This window comes from Chaetomium globosum, genomic scaffold, assembly GCF_000143365.1.
Source record: "Chaetomium globosum CBS 148.51 scaffold_2 genomic scaffold, whole genome shotgun sequence".
Classification (NCBI taxonomy): Eukaryota; Fungi; Ascomycota; class Sordariomycetes; order Sordariales; family Chaetomiaceae; genus Chaetomium; species Chaetomium globosum.
In genome coordinates, this window is record NT_165977.1 from 2,212,851 (window position 1) to 2,228,726 (window position 15,876).

The window sequence follows — 15,876 nt, forward strand, 5'->3', positions numbered from 1 at the left end:
GCCACTTTGGGTATTATGCAGCGGGGGAAAAGAAGTGGAAGATGGGAATGTGTGACGAAGTCGGGATGCGATTGTGCTGGGCCAAAAAAAAGAAGGCCGATCGGTCCCTGTGGGGAGAGATAAGCGATAAGCTGTGACTCTTCTTCCTCTCACAGACCTTTGCGCATCGACCCCAGCGCCCGCGCAAAATTTTCCGTGCTAATGGGAGAGGCCCGTCCGACGCCGGAGGAGAATGCGGTTGCTGAAAACAGTGAAACTGAGAACATGGTGTTTCAAACGCAACACTGAATTTGGTCTATATCGAGCTGTTGCTCCATCATTGTCATCAACTCAGTTCTGTTGTTCCATGTCACCTGCACAGAAAGTATCAGGTCCGCCGGTTCATGTGCATTATCGGGCCCTCTCCCGAATGGGATCTTCTATTCCTGAACAGAACCTCGTTGGGAGCCCGAAGCCAAGATTGTGAGCTGTAACTATTTATTGTGTAAGGATCTCATTCGGATGCTTGTTGAACCCCGCAACTTCACATCCAGCCCCGCAAAGTTTCCAGCTTGGGCAGCCGGAATGCTACCGAAACTGTCTGATTGGCCAATTCGGGCAGCCCCAACAAATGGTGACAGTTCTCTGTGGGAAAGGAAGCACGAGGGAGTCCGAGTAAAAATATGGCTGCAAAAACACTGCCATGGCTGAGCAGTGGCCATGAATGGATGCATTTTCTACAGAAGACAATGCTCGACCTCCAAGTTGAGAGAAAGACAAAGGCTCCTAATTTTAGAATATCCCTGGACGGGCATCGTGAGCGAACCGTGCGCTAACTAATAGCCTTTCGTTGGCCGGCGATGACTTCAGAAAAAAAGAAAAAAAGAATCCATCAAGGTGCACACGGAAAGTATGGAGACCCACTCCCAACCCTAACCCTCTGGTTTACATGCAGGTGACGACAATCGGGGGAAAGTTATCACGCCACAGCATCGTAGGAGCATCAACCTGGAGTGGCCGCCCGCAATCGTCAGTTTCGATGCATCGCTTGGCCGTACATTGTACGGCGCGAAAAACCACCAAAACATCATTTTATACCTGACAGCATTCTAATAAGCTGCAGAATCAACTATGTAAAGTTTGCGAAATTTACTCTAATTTCTTTTACCTCACCCCAACTGCGAGGCGAGCGATGAACGATGATGATCCGGGCCCGAGCTCCGCCGCCCGGGAGCTTCCGTCACGGCCCGATGGCGAGTACGACGCCGAGGAGCACGGCGTGCCTGGGCGCACCGAGGACGGGCGCGGCGATGGCCGGTTTGGCGAGGAGGAATTAGCGACGCGGCGTCAGGAGAAGCGTCGGGAGGGGTTGGCAAAGAAGCTCGAACTGGTCAGCCACCTGCAAAAGAACCTGGATATGATCGTCTTCGTTTACATCTGTACCTTGTATTATATGGAGTAAGTACCCTATGCGTATCGATCTTCGTCGTCCTTTCCCCAGGGAACCAACTTACTGACTAGCCTCCTCCTCTCCGCAGATGCTCCCTCGTCCGCTTCCTCCTTCGCCTTGCCCCGCACTACTCGTTCCTCACGCCCAAAGACGGGCTCCTCCTCCCCGCCGAACACCCACACATCTACACCATCTTCATCCCGAGCATGCTCTGCATCCTCGCGCACCTCTTCTTCAGCCTGCCCGAGGCCGGCGAAGCGACACGCGGCTACCTGCACGGCGGCGTCATCATCGACTTCATCGGCCAGAAGCCGCCGACCTCGAGGCTCGCCTTCCTGTGCTTTGACTTAGTCATCCTAGGCGCGCAGTGTCTGATGCTGGCCGTGCACCAGGAGCGCGAGGCGCTCAAGAAGGCCGTCTCGCCATCCATGCGTACCATCAGCGTGAACGAGGCGCAATCCGCGCAGCCGGCGGCGCAAACGACGCAGAGCCTTGACGCGGAGGAGCGCGGGGAGCTGAGGGACGAGACATATCTGGGGGAGGGCACGGGGACGGAAATGCAGCCGCTCTCCGGGAGCGGGCAGGCTCGAGGGGCCGGGAGCGCCTCGGCAGGGGCGGCGGACGATGAGCAGGCGGGGGACACATACTCGTCGGCGGCGGCGGGTGCAGATATGCTGGATATTATCAGCTCGGGCAATGCCGTGTTGGGGAACTTTCATGTCATTCACGCTGTTCAGGCGGTGGGCAACGGCTCGCAGGGTGCGGCCGCCTACTCGCTGCGGACGTTGGGATATAATGCCACGCTTGCCGCTCTTGCTGCAGAACGAAGGAGTAGACTTATTGCCAGGGGGCAGAGGTAGTAATAGTGCGCAAGAACATGTTCCCTGTGTATGCAGCTTCCTGAGGGTTTGATGTAGGCAGCCCCGCCTTAAATGAGCTTTGGTTTAGTATTCCCTATGCTACTTTCCTCCCGACATTACCAACGCCTGTCCCCTTAACAGATATTATCAAATCTCCCGCCCCATCATCGTCGCCAGCATCCCGTATCCCCCAACTGCTCGCCCCAAACTCCTTCAAATCCCTCGCCAGCCCTATTATCTCCTCCCTTGCCATCACCTCCCTCCCCAGCCTCAACCTCCCAACATCCTCAGCCCCCATCGCCATCAACGTAAGCACCGTCGGCGCCGCGGCGCCCGTCACACACCCTCCCTGCGCAATAACCTCAAGCAGCTGGTACGCGCACCTTGTGCCAATATCCTCGGGCACCACCCCGCCCTGGGGCGGCGCAACCTCGTCGGCCGCATAAATCACCCCATCGGCGCTCGACTCCGCCACCAGACTCAACCCAAACCCGATACCCAGCTTCCTCTTCTGGGCGCTGCCCTTTTCGCCAACCAGGGGCGCTGGGTCGTACTGGGCCGCAACATGCACATCCGAGACTAGCTGGTTCAACACACCCCTCGCAGCGGTGATCATACGATTGTTATGACTAGCCGACACGCCCGTACAATAAGCCACCCCGCGAATGCGACGGATACGTCCCGGCCGGCGGTTGAGGTGCAGGGTCTTGGGCAGGCGCACCTGGCTCGCAAAGCGCAACTCGACGAGACCACCACCTCCGCGGCCACCGGGGCCGGGGCAGGAGCGCGACAGCACGCGCAGCTCGATGCGCGCGGGCGGGATGCCGAAGAGCCCGTACAGCGGGAGGACGGCGGTGCGGAAGGTGTCGATGGAGAGGTCGCCCGTGGAGAAGGTGCCCGAGGTGATGACGCCCGGGCCGGAGAAGCGCACGTTCATGTGCGCTTTGGAGAAGGGCGCCAGCAGGGCGAGCGGGAGGAGGAAGTAGGTCACGCTGCGCGTGCAGGTGGCTGGGAGGACGTGCTCGATGGCGTCGCTGGCGAGGGCTGAGCCCGCCCCCGGGGTGGTGCCCGTGATGAGGCCGGGCTGGTAGGTTATGGTGGTGCCGCTGTACGAGACGTCGATGACGCTGCCGTTGGTGACAGCCTCGAGCAGGCGCAGGAAGGAGACCTCATGCGGGGCGAGGCCTGGGTTGGTTGGCGAGGCGGAGCGGATCTTGGAGATGTGGATGGGTCGGCCGGTAAGCGTGGAGAGGACGAGCCTCTGGGTGAAGGCGCGGTGGCCTGTGAATCGGAGGAATTCTGGTTTTGAGCCGGACATGGTTGTGGTGTTGGTGACTGATCAAAGTCAATCAGTCAATTCGCTGCGGAAGGGCTGCAGCTGATCGACTGGCCGCAGGTTTCCAGAAATTTTGGAGGGTCCGCTGGTTCTGCCGGGCGGTCAGGGCAGCCAAGACGCTTATCGAGAGAGTTGGCGCTTTGATAAGAGGTGTCTGGTGGAGGGTCTCCATAAAAAAAGACGCTGATGCGGGCAGGGGCAACGGTTCCGAATGGGTCTTGCAGGTTTAGATCAAGACTTTTGAACGAAGAGACAAACGAGAGACAGACAGGCCGACCCCGCCAATTATCACTTCCCGCCCTAGGTTGTTGTTATATCTGTTACATCCTCCCCCTCACTGATCGAATGCGTCAAGAGTAACCGCCGATGCCGCCTTGCCAATGCCACCTCGGACATTCGCCCTCGACCTCGGCAGCCGGTGTAGCAGTTATGTCTGCAAGTCGTGCCTTGACAGTTTACGACCCTTGAATACCACCTATCGGCCATGGCTTGCTAGACAATCATCATCAAGAAGCCTCGCCCGACGAACTCCACCACCGCCTCGCGCGCCCCGGCAGGACGAGGGTGCCCCGAACCCCGCAGAGCTTCAGCGCATCCTCACCGAGGAATTCGAACGCGGCCCCGAACCGCCCGCCTCAGACTCTACCGGTTTAGACGTCAAGTTCTTCGACCAGGAAGCCTCCGGGCAGATTCGGCGCCTGCGCGACGATGACGAATTTGGCGAGGTTGCCGGCGGCTTGGACTCCGAGATCGAGACAGCCATTAGCGGGCTCGAGAAGGATATGATCAACACCCTCAAGATGCTGCAGCGCATGGAGAAACAGGGCGGGAAAAGCGGGCAGGAAAGGGCAGACGCGTTGCGACGCCAATTCAAGAAGACGATCCGGGTGCAGTACAAGGGGAAAATGGGTCCAGAGGCAGAAGCATATGGGATGATGCGGATCCTGGGCTTCAGTGGGTTGCGCCAACGGCACGTGTACAACCTAAACACCTTCCTCGCCCGAGATAGCGTGGTCAAGGGCGGCATCCCAAGGCCCAAGGACCTGGCAGACTGCTGGAAGTATTACTCGGCGGCGAGGAAAAGCCTGTCGTCGGCCTGGCACAACGTGCCGCAGGAAGTGTGGAATTTCCTGTGGATGACTCTGTCATGGGAAGGGGAAGGCGTTGAGAACCCCAACCGCATGCAGCACATTTACATACTCGCAAGGGACATGCAGGCTGCCGGCGTGCCTTTGCGGGATTCGCAACAGCTTCTCGCCATAGAAGCCATGTTTATTGAGGGCTGGGAGGAGGAGGCCATCGAGGCTTGGAAGAAGGGCGTTGTCACGCTCGGGTCGCAGCCCGAGACCTTCAAAAAATACTGGGAGCTCGGCGTCCGTATGTACTGTTTGTACGGGGACACAGAACGGGCACAGAGAGCCGCCGACACCCTTCTTAAATCCTCGCAACCACCCGAGCCCCGCATTCTTCTCCCCATCATCCGGGCATTGGGGGCGACAAAGTCAACCCTTGAGCAGGCCTGGGAGACGTACACACAAATGCGCACTCTCCTTGGAGAGACCATGACGATCGAAGACTACGACGAGGTAATCACCGTGTTCCTCACGTCCGACTGCGTCGAGTATGCCCTACAGGTCTTCGTTGACATGATGTTCTCGCGCGCCATCGACGTCCGAGGGAAGATGAAGTTGCCCTTGGCAGTGGGCAACCACTTCTTCATCGGCAAGTGGCTGAAACGGCTCATCGGGGCAGGCGACCTGGAGGGCGCCTATAAAGTTGTCGTGTATGTACAGGACAAGGGGATAACCCCGGCGCCCATCCAACTCAACGGCCTCATCGGCGCCTGGTTGAGGTCAGGGTCGGCTGAGAACGTTGAGAAGGCCGAGGCCCTAGCATGGAGCATGATCCAGGTTCGTTTAGACTACGTCAAGTTGCGGGAGCAAGAGGGTATCATCAAGTTCCATACCGTCCCCGGCCCCTCCATTACCGAGCAAGCCGCCGTCGAGCGGCCAGAATTCATCTGCCGAACTCGCGCCACCGCCGAGACATTTTCCATCCTCGCAGAAAACTACTGCTCTCGCAGGCTTCACAGCCGCCTCCAGGAGCTCTTCGAGGTCCTCCAGCAAGCCAAGATCGGCCCGACCAGCTTCCTCATGAACCAGGTCATCCGGTCCTACTCGCAAAACGGCGACGCCGCCGAGGCCGTCAACCTCTACCGCGCCATGACCGAGGAGCAGCACATCCGGCCCGACGGGCACACCTTCCTCACCCTCTTCAACACCCTCTCGGTCAACCGCCTCATCCAGCGCGACCCCGACCTCGCCAAGCAGGACATCACCACGGCGCGGGCCTTCTTCCGCGACATGGTGCGCGCCGAGTGGACGTTCGACTCGCCCGACATCTTCGCGCAGCTGCCGCGCACCGTGCTCTTCAGCCTGCTCAAGGCCAAGGACTTCCGCGGCATGGTCGTGGCCGCGCGCGCCATGCAGGCCCTCTTCGCCTTCCACCCGCCCGAGGCCCTGCTCATCGAGATGGCCTCGGGCGCCGGGTCGCTGCAGGTCAAGACCAAGAGCAACATGGCGCGCCTGGTGGGCGGCCGCCGCACCATCGAGACGCTCATGAAGAAGCACCGCATGGAGCTGATCCGGCGCGGCCACCCGGGCGTCGAGATGACCGAGGAGGAAAAGATCGACGAGCTGCGCGACGTGCTCGAGAAGCTGATCTTGCTTCGGGCGGGCGCCCAGAACATGGACCCGGAAGAGGTGCGCCCGCTGCTGGAGGAGGCCGCCGAGGAGATGGGCGTGTACGATATTGTTGTCAAGAAGGACGCCGACGAGATCGCCAAGCACAGTAAGCTGGACAAGCAGATGGCTGGGCTGGGGCTGGGGCCCATGTAGATGTATGTATGTACAATAAAATGTATTATGGCCACTCCAATCGCGTACCATCGCATACGTTGAGATCAAACCCACCGCAGCAGACACGAGTTGAGGGGCAGCTGTTTCTTGTTCTCAGTGCAAAGGTTACTTCGACCTCTAAGTGCGGGCTCGCCCTTCCGCCACCCCATATATCTAGGACGACTGGCTGGGCGGTTTCTCGCATCCTGATAGACTCCCACTCCAGAGACCCGATCACTCAAACACACTCTGATACACCGTCACAGCCGCCAACCTTTCCCCACTGCCGTCCCACAGCGACTTACACGGCACGACCGGCCCAACCCCCTCACTACCGCCCGCCGTCAACACCGTCGCATCCACATAGCTCACTACAACCGCTAGCACCTCTTCACTAGATTCAGAACTAGAACCAGCCCTTCCCAACTGTTCCAACGCCCCCCTCGCAACATCACCATGCACCACCACACCACCACCACCACCACGACCCCCCTCCTCGCCGCCCCACCGTTCCGCCACAACCGTCTGCACAAACCGCACCCCGCGGCTTTCTCCCCCTCGTCCTCCCTCCCCCTCCCCATCTTCATCTCCACTCCCAAACCCAGACCCAGACCCAGACCCAGAAGCAGAGCCATCAACAACAACCTGCGCCACCGCCACCCCGGGGCACCCCGACGCACAACGGCGGACACGCACACTCCCCTCAGCAGCGCGCGCCACGCCCAAATGGGCATGCCACTCGACCCCGGCGGCGCGCGGGAGGGCGTCGACCTCAGCAACAAACAGCGGCGGCGTTACGGCCGGCGGTTCCCCGGACGGTGTGCGCGGGGTCGCAAGGACTGAGCGGTCGGGTAAGGATGGGATGGAAGAGGAGCTGGTGGTGCCGTCGCCGTTGGGACCCGAGGCAAAGGTCATGTAGGCTGGGTTGTAGCGGCGGTCCCAGAGGTCTGGGCCGTTTTCGTCATCGTCGTCGTCGTCGTCGCTGTTGGTGGGGTTGGGTGTGTGTGCTGCTGTCCAGGCTTGGGAGGCTAATATCGCTTTGGAGCGCATCTCGCTCTTCTTTTTCTCGCCGTCGTCTTCCACCGTCATGGGGAAGGGATGCCGGGAAGTAGGCCACGGCGCTGGTCCACCACTGTACACCCATCTCGATGCCTATTCTCCAGAGGTGCTGGAGGGAGAGAGAAAGTTGCAGCGGTAGTGTATCCTCTCTGCCGTTGTTGCTGCCGGCCGGCAGCGCCATGGTGGCGGGGATAAGTGGGATCTGGCCGGCGATGCTGACTAGTCTCACGCCGGAAGAAGCATCCAAATCACCAGATCCCCCGAGACTCGACACCGGGATGGAAATGGCCTGGCTATAAGGCCCGATGTTGGCGGGTGCCCAGTACGAGCGCGATTGCACGTGTAGGCCCTGGCGCTGGTTCGGCCGGAGGGCCGTGTGAACGGTCAGGTGGACGGTAATATTTGCGGCTGCAGCGTCGCCGCAGGAAATAGTAACTCTCGAGGGCGGGTTGGGTGCGTCGAATAGTGTGCCATAGACACTGTTAACGGCGGGAAAGTCGGCCATACGGCGGAGGATAACTGTGGCGCTGAGGAGGGCGGACGGCGGGAGGCCTTGTTGCTGGAGCCGCTCACGAACTTGCTCGACAATGGAATGAGTGTCTGCTTCCACGGAATCGGACTTGCTACCGACGAAAGACCACTGCTGAAGCCTTTCAGTCGTAGGCGGCTGAAGAGTCCCAGGCCGAGAGGGAAACTCGACCTCCCCATCCGGACTTGACTGGAGAGGGCCATCCGTGCCAGGCAAAGACAACGCATTCATCACGCCAACAAACTTGTCATCAAGCAGATCAGGCACCCTGACCCTCCCCCCAGCTGCACCTGTAGTACCCGACTCATCCCCTTTATCCTCCAACCTCGCATCCCGCAAGCTAAGCCAGGCACTCCCGCCACCCTCCCTAACCACACGCCGGTCCCCTTCATCAACCACAATCCGCTTCTTAAAAAGCGCGGCCGGCCCATCCAGCACAAGCGTCTCAAACTCGCCCCCTTCCCCGATCACGGCGCCCGTCTCAGCGGCCCCAAAGCGCCGCATCGCCCGAGCAATCCTGTTCTTGCCGAGCGGCGCTTGCAACATTGGTCCACAAGAAGGCATCATCCAGGCCGCCGCTCGCCACCTTGATGATGCGGGCCTCCACGCCCGCCGCCGCCATGTCATCGAGCAGCTGGGCATCAGACCCGGCGATGGGGTCCGCGGGGCCCGGCGGGGCCGGGAGCACGGGGTATTTCCATAGATAGGCCAGGGGAGTCAGCCCGAGGCGGGTTGCCACCGACTCGACGCGGGTGCGCTGGTAGGTGCTGAGGATGGCGCCGGCACAGAGGGCGTTGGCCTCCGGGTGCGCCTTCTTGATGGCCAGGAGCAGCGGGACCATGGACTCGGTCTCGTCGCCGCCAGCGCCCTCGGCCTCCTCCTCGCGGCCATGATCCAGCCCGGAAGCCCCACCCACCGAGCCTCCACCGGCGCCGGAGTTGTGCCCGGCGGCAGGGGTGGTTTGGCTGGTCCGGTGATGGGAATAGTCCTTTCCGTGCTGGGTAGCACCGCCGGTGATTGCCCGGCGGTATAGCGGGATGCCTGTAGCCTCGGCATAGAGAGGGATCACCTGGTGGCCCACCGTCTGGTACATGAAGCTGTTGAGGTCCCGTTCATCCTCATCTGCTTCGGGGACCATTTCATTTCCAGCCACCCCACCTTCATGACCCGGCACAACGGCGGCGGGGGGACGCCCACCCTTGTCCGAACCTTGGTGCAGCACACCGGCAGGGGTTGACATGAGTCCCGGGGCCGAGATGGCGGTACTGGCCGCTGGGGCAACGGAAGCTGTGGCGGCCAGGGTGTGTGAGGTATCATCGTGGGGCCCAGACAGCTGCTGTGGTAGTATCGGGTGCAAATTGGCGAGAGCAACGATGCGGTGCCCGTTGGCCTGGCAGTGGAGGAGTGAGAAAAAGCTGTCTTTGCCACCGGACACCAGGGCAATCACGTTCAGCCCGTCGGTCTGGTTGGACGCCATCGTGGCCTACCGTCAAGGTTCTTGGGCACTCCTCGTCGCTCCGCCACAGTGAGGAATAAACTCGCTAACAACCCGGAAGTTCCTGAACTGGCACGGCTGAAGCAGGGACACCCACACCGGGTCGTCCCGCGCGTGGAGACACGAGTGCTCGTTTCGACAAGCTATCAAACGATATTGGCAGATATTGGCTGAGCTCTTCCTTCGTGTCCTTTCCCTTCGTATGGAAAGCCCGGAATGTTCTTCACGAGTTCCACAACTGCCGACGAACAAATACGGTGGTTCGGCTAGATTGGCGAGTCATTAGTTCATGTAACCGGAAAACTGTTGCCGTTGAATGGTCTCGAATTTCTCATCTGGGGGTCAACCAAGGCCGAATATGGCAGACCATCGATTGATTTCGGTGGAGAGTTGCATGGGCCTTTGCGGCCGCTAGCACACCGTGGGAAGTGGGGCCGCTCCGGGCTCATGGTTCCATCTCCAACTGTCAGGGCACGCAGACAGAACAGAGGCCAGAGATGTAACCTGAGGAAAGTTAGAACTTCTGGGGGTCTAACTAGCCAATTTCCTCTGCCGGAGCCACCCGAGGCCACCGGTGTCTGTCGGTGACCATTGGACGTTCTTGGCTGTGACGAGACGTTTGGAAGAAAAAAAGTGGAATTGGAATGTTTGATTGTTTTGGGAAGAGAGAGCAAATGAGAGGATGCAAAAAAAGAACATGGGACCCGCATGAGAGTTTGCCATCAACGACACGAACGGGAAGACACCGTCTTGTCGGGCAGCTAAGTGCTTGCTGCTTCGAGACAGATCGTCCGGTCCGGCAGCCATGAGCCCCCAAACGTGGGCCGAAGGCAAGAGCAACACAGACCATTTTGAAAGATGGCGTTGCAAGTGACTGCCCCATGCAGAAGACTAAGCTCGTAGATCTGTCTCAGTGGCCCCATCGATCCACACGTGCCCAGACGGCGGGAGCCATTCAAGCCATTCAAGCCATTCAAGCCATTCAAGTCTGGATCCCATTGCCCAAGCCGTTGACGGTTAGTGATGAATGACAAAAGAAAGGTGTCAAACAACGGCAAAAGCGGAAAATGCGGCATGAGGAGTCCCTCCGGTGGCGCCCACTAAGGTAATTTGCCCATTTCATCACACATGGGAAAAGCATGAGTTATTGTGTGCACAAAAAGTAAAAAGTACTTGGTTGAATTGATGTACATTGTGTGCAATCCCATGTTTCAACACGCAAAGCTAGGAACCTATCTGTCTCGCCGATCTGTGACCTGCACATCACCCAACTCCATCCATACAATCCACCTTGATAGCTCACAATTCCGAGAGCTTGGGCAGCGAGAAGACAGCTAGTCGTTGAAAGGGGAAAACAAGTCCGCCTTGAAAAGCTAAACATACAACACCACCCCACACGGACTAACCCACCAAAAGGGACTGAGACCCTTCTTTTTTTCCCACCAGAAGAAAACTAAGCACTGAAAAGGTCAAGTTTGTCCCAGAGCCTTGGCGGGTTGAGCCTGTCGCTCCGCCTGTGCTGTACAATTACAACGAGTGTAGAGAACCCGAAACAGATATGGTAAAAGGGGGCTGGGGGCAGTGCAAATGACAAAAATATTGAAAAAGAACCCTGAAAACAACCGCTGCCCTCCCCTCCCGTCCTGTGTAGATCGATACCTTCCTCTCATGATGCGGCGGTGAGATGCCAGCAGAGTATGATGAGCCGAAACGGTGATGGTACAATGCGCAAGGAGTCGATGAAATATGCGCAAAATGCCGAAACAGAAATAGATGGACCTTTACTCGCTTTGCCTTGTGGTAAATTTTACCCCTGCCACCCCTACCAAGGGTGCAGTAAAGGCGCCGGCTGTGAAGGAAAAAAAAAAAAAAAAAAAAAAAAAACCAATTCCCTGGTCATGCCGGCGTTTCGAAATGGAGTGATCCCCCCTTTGTATGCTGATGACCTTTCCCACCGGTTGTGATGTGTTTACCATGCCCAGGCTGAAGTCATCATGGGTCGTCGTATCGGGCATCAATGGCGACGGCACGTTCCAAGTGCGTGAACCATGGCCATTGTGTGAAGAGTGTGCAAAGAAGCGAAGGTTGGCGTCCCGAAGCGGCGGAACGAGCTGTGCGCAGCTGACTGCTTTACTCGGACCGCTTGCGCTTCTTCTTGCCATTGTCGCTGCCCTCGTTCGAAGATGACTCGCTTTCGCTGCCGGGGATCTCGGAGGTGATCTGGAAGAGAACCTTGCCAAAGTGGGAGATCTCCTCCTCGGTCATGGGAGCCCCCACCATAGAGGAATGGGGGTAACCAGCCATACCCGCGCCCATAGCATCGGGATCGTCGATGAGGTTCATGACGATGGCGCCGGCACCGTGAGTGCGAGCATGCTGCGCGAGGTTGTCAGAGCGGGAGAACTTCTTACCGCAGTCGCCGCACTCGAACGGCTTGTCCTGGGTGTGCAGCGACCGGTAATGGCGCTTGAGGTGCTCCTGACGGCGGAACCGGCGGAAGCAGATCTCGCATCTGAATGTCTTGGAGGGATCCTCGGTCAGAGACTGCTTGCGTCCTCGACGGCTGGTGGGGGCGGCGACGGGAGCCGACCCGGCATTCTCGGAGCCCGAGTTCGACTCGGACTCATTCTTAGCCTCGGTGGTATTGCCCGTGCTACCCTCATTGCTGGGAGGAGATTGGGTCTGGGTGCTCCCCGATTGAGAATCAGCAGCGGTGCTCATGGTAGGCTGGTCGCTCTTCTTTTGGCGCTTTGTTCTGTGGGAGTCGTTGTCGCTTGAGTCGGCCAGGTTGAGAAGGTTGTCAGTAGCAAACGCGTCGCTCGCTTCGAAATCCTCCGTCTCTTCACCACAGAGGTAGCTTGACGCGCCAAGTGAGAGTGCGTCCGAGCTCGCACGTGATCGGCTGATGTGGACCTCGGTGGAGTCGCCCAAGTTAACAAGACCGTTAACGAAATCGTCCTCAGAATCGAGGTCCGAGAGTGCGTCAAAAGAAGGGAGGGTGTTGCAGAGCTGAGTGTGGAACTCAAAAGCCGAAGAATCGGGTGAAATTGCGGGCGTCGCACCCCTGAGCACAAACTTTTGGTCTTCGTCCTCGCCGGGGCACAGGGTCGGCAGCGCAGAAAATTCAGGCGCGAGAGTCGAGTTGACAGTGCCCACAGTCAAATTCCTGGGGTCGCAGAAATCGTCCGACGAGATGGAGCGTGCGTATGGAGAGGGTGAAGGGGAGAGAGAGGGGCACGAGGATGCGGGAGAGAGGAGGTCGCAAGCCTGTGTGTTGAGAGGGGCAATTTTAGACAGCTGTGCTTGGGCCGGGAGGTACACTGTTGTGACCGTGTTAGTGTTCAGGTTCGTCCCAATTTCTTAGTGTTGCAACATGCAATCGATACCGAAATAACAACAATGCACGAAACATGTGAACCAATCTCTTCTCTGTTGAAAACAGCGGGACAAATTTCACATTTCGAACCAGTCACAAAAAAAAAAAAAAAAAAAAAAGCCACAGGAGAAAAAAAAAATATGGGAAGAAAGGGCAAAAAAAAAAAAGGCAAGCTTACCAGGCGTCAATGGGGGTGATGCGCATGCGGACCAGTCGAGGCTGGGGAAGCTCTCGAGCGCGCCGTCCATGCCACACGATTCCTTGCCATCGAGCCCCGAGAACATGGGGTTCAGCGGGGTCTGCAGCATGTCACAGCTGCCAGGGCTGCTGATGGCACTGCCCGAGGACGAGAGCGGCGGGGTCGACGGGGAGTAGAGCCCCTCGGCCTCGCACAGCTCCGTGTCCAGCACGATCGTCGGCTTGGGGGCAATGGGCATCGGGGATGCCACGGGCGTCAGCGTCGACGGCAGGATGGGGACGCTGCCGAAACCCTTGGGCAGAAGCGGCGGCTGCGAGGAAGACGAGCCGGGCCGCGAGTAGACGGGTGTCGAGGGCAGCGGGGCCACGACCGGGAGCATGGACATCTGCTGCATCGCCGGGTGCTGCTGGTGGTGCTGGTGGTGCTGGTGAAGTTGGTGTTGTTGCGGGATGAAGCGGCCGTGTTGCCGGCTCTCCGGGTTCATATCCGGGCTGTAAAAGTAAAACGCCGGGCCGTTCGGGTGGGCTGTCATCATGGTGTCCATCTCTGATGCTGCTCGTTGCTGTTAGCCATGGCAGCCCCGTGGCAGTCCCGGGTTACAGCTGCCACCAACCTGTCCTGTGTGTATTGTGTCGTTGGTGATGCGGATGTTGTGTTCCTCTCGCTTGTCTCGCTATCGTCTTAAATATTAAGTAGGTATATATGGGGGTAGTTGTACAGTTGTCGTCGCAAACGTCGTGTGTGGGCTGTGGCCTAAAGATGGTGTGGTTCGGTTCCGCTAGTAAGGAATGGATGGCAGTTGTGATCGTGGGATCAAACAACTAGCCAGTTTAGAGGTGCTCGAGGGTTGGTGTACATGGACTCGTCTGAGTGACTTGTCTCGCCTATTATCACACTGCAATGCCCACTTCCTATCTCTTGTCGGTGACTCTGCTATCGTTGCATGGAAGTCGAGAAGGAGGGATGGGAATATGGTGAGGGAGGGTTTCGGTTGGAGACTGAGTTGCTGTAAAAGAAGGACAGGAAATAGATTCCGAAAAGGCTCGAGACCGGAAAGAAACAAGAACCGACAGCTGAAGCAAGAAGAAAGAGGGGATCACGCGTCTAGGTCGACAGATCTGCCCGTGTGGAGAGGAACCTGGGAGGTCGGAGAAGGGAAGCCCTGGCGGATATGTACAAGACGCTCCCTCCAACCCACCCCAGATCAACGGCGGAGAGGTCGCAATGGCCGATGGTGGCTCGACTGGCTGGCCGGCCGGGAGCCCACCCCATGTCCACGCCGTCTCGCTTGGATTCGACAAGGGCCAGGACCAGGAGGCCACAGGCCCCTCCGGGACTGGCCCACTGGTGCTTGAGACCCCTGTCTGCATGTCTGGGGCAAGGTGGAGAGGCAACATCAGATGGGTGGATTTCTCAGTGGAGGATGGCGCAGCGATTAGCACAAAGTTCTAAATCGGGACTGGTTCGGCCATGCCCTCGGAAGTACCACTGAACTGATAGTACATTGACCCACCAAGTAAATGCAAGCGGCGGGCGGTGCCCGCACAAACCAGCCAAGAGCTTTCTTCCTTGGGTCCTTTCCAAGCGTGTGGTTGAAGAGGCCTAGCACGCCTGTCTGTCCCGCACCGCTGGTCGCTGGCTCGCTCTTCTCGACGACCTCCACCTTGGGATGCGAGAGCTGCCTTGTGGAGTTGTGTCTCGCCAGTCGTGGAATGCGCCGAGTGGCGGCTGTTTTCGGGTCCCGCAAGTAGCGAGTGAGAATACATGTCGCAACACTGGAATTGGAAGAGTGCGATACACCAGTCCGCGACATCTGAGTGTCCATATTGCAGCTGTTGGCTGCATGCCGTCGCTTCGTTGGGACTTGCGAGTGGCAGCGACCAAGTTTCCAATCCAGACGAAGCAGGATTGCCCCCCAAAAAAATCACACAAAGTCGTACACCCAACTGGGCTTTTTCGCCGTCAAGCGGGCGCAGTGCATGGCCGCTGGCCAACAGGAAGAAGCGAGCAAATGCATAAAGCCGGCCGTGATGGCCTCCGAAGCTCTGATAGGTTAAACCGGCCACCAAGGCGTTCCTCCACACTCAACTTGCACAGAAGACTCTGACCGAGGCGCGGTGTTGACCAGTAGTCGGGCACACCCATTCGCTGCACCGCGTCAGGTCACATCTGTCCGTTCCTCCCCACCGACCAGTAGCAACCGCAGATGGCTGCAGCGCTGCAAGGTACGAACACCCCGAGAGGCCACCCTTCTGCATCACAAGTGCTCAAGAGACTGGGCGTTGCGCCGCCTGTCGTGTCGATCGTGACGACCGCCGTCGGCACGCAACAGCCACGGATCAGAGCGGTTGATTCGAGCCGATCACAGCCATCTTGGTTGCCTCGCACGACCCGTCGTCATGGATCGTCAGGTAGCGAGGTGCGGGACTGAATGCGCTGCCGCAACTTCATTATGCTCTGTGCCCGTTTGAAACGCAGTAAGAACACACGACCCAGGCATCGGGATGGGGAAGAAGAGACACGGAGCGAATCATGCTCGCTCAACTTGAGAATAGCATTAAGTTGGCTCGGGGTTCGTGCTGTTTCCAGGAAATCACGCTTCTTTATTTATCGATGCGTCCCAGATTGGGTGCGTAAGATCCATAAATGGCTGCTTTCCTATCTCGACGTTCTAAATCCGTCAGTAGCCAAAATGG

At 58.4% G+C, this 15,876-nt stretch overlaps 6 protein-coding genes across 6 annotated transcripts; 3 read left to right on the top strand and 3 right to left on the bottom strand.

The window, feature by feature from the left end:
* Window positions 1-1,171: 1,171 nt before the first annotated feature.
* On the top strand, window positions 1,172-2,289 carry CHGG_02832 (uncharacterized protein; the record flags this gene model as incomplete). The annotated part of the gene is made up of 2 exons (XM_001229347.1): window positions 1,172-1,437; window positions 1,518-2,289. The coding sequence occupies 2 exons, from the start codon at window positions 1,172-1,174 to the stop codon at window positions 2,287-2,289; spliced, it is 1,038 nt and encodes a 345-aa protein (XP_001229348.1).
* A 94-nt stretch (window positions 2,290-2,383) lies between these two features.
* On the bottom strand, window positions 2,384-3,607 carry CHGG_02833 (uncharacterized protein; the record flags this gene model as incomplete). The annotated part of the gene is made up of 1 exon (XM_001229348.1): window positions 2,384-3,607. One exon carries the CDS (start codon window positions 3,605-3,607, stop codon window positions 2,384-2,386), a length of 1,224 nt encoding a protein of 407 aa, XP_001229349.1.
* Window positions 3,608-4,005: 398 nt separating this feature from the next.
* On the top strand, window positions 4,006-6,522 carry CHGG_02834 (uncharacterized protein; the record flags this gene model as incomplete). The annotated part of the gene is made up of 1 exon (XM_001229349.1): window positions 4,006-6,522. One exon carries the CDS (start codon window positions 4,006-4,008, stop codon window positions 6,520-6,522), a length of 2,517 nt encoding a protein of 838 aa, XP_001229350.1.
* Window positions 6,523-6,587: 65 nt separating this feature from the next.
* Window positions 6,588-9,587, bottom strand: CHGG_02835 (uncharacterized protein; the record flags this gene model as incomplete). Its single annotated transcript, XM_001229350.1, has 4 exons — window positions 6,588-6,769; window positions 6,828-7,598; window positions 7,663-8,477; window positions 8,665-9,587. The coding sequence occupies 4 exons, from the start codon at window positions 9,585-9,587 to the stop codon at window positions 6,588-6,590; spliced, it is 2,691 nt and encodes an 896-aa protein (XP_001229351.1).
* A 2,148-nt stretch (window positions 9,588-11,735) lies between these two features.
* Window positions 11,736-13,715, bottom strand: CHGG_02836 (uncharacterized protein; the record flags this gene model as incomplete). The annotated part of the gene is made up of 2 exons (XM_001229351.1): window positions 11,736-12,925; window positions 13,160-13,715. 2 exons carry the CDS (start codon window positions 13,713-13,715, stop codon window positions 11,736-11,738), a joined length of 1,746 nt encoding a protein of 581 aa, XP_001229352.1.
* Window positions 13,716-14,404: 689 nt separating this feature from the next.
* Window positions 14,405-14,632, top strand: CHGG_02837 (uncharacterized protein; the record flags this gene model as incomplete). The annotated part of the gene is made up of 1 exon (XM_001229352.1): window positions 14,405-14,632. One exon carries the CDS (start codon window positions 14,405-14,407, stop codon window positions 14,630-14,632), a length of 228 nt encoding a protein of 75 aa, XP_001229353.1.
* Between the last annotated feature and the right edge of the window lie 1,244 nt (window positions 14,633-15,876).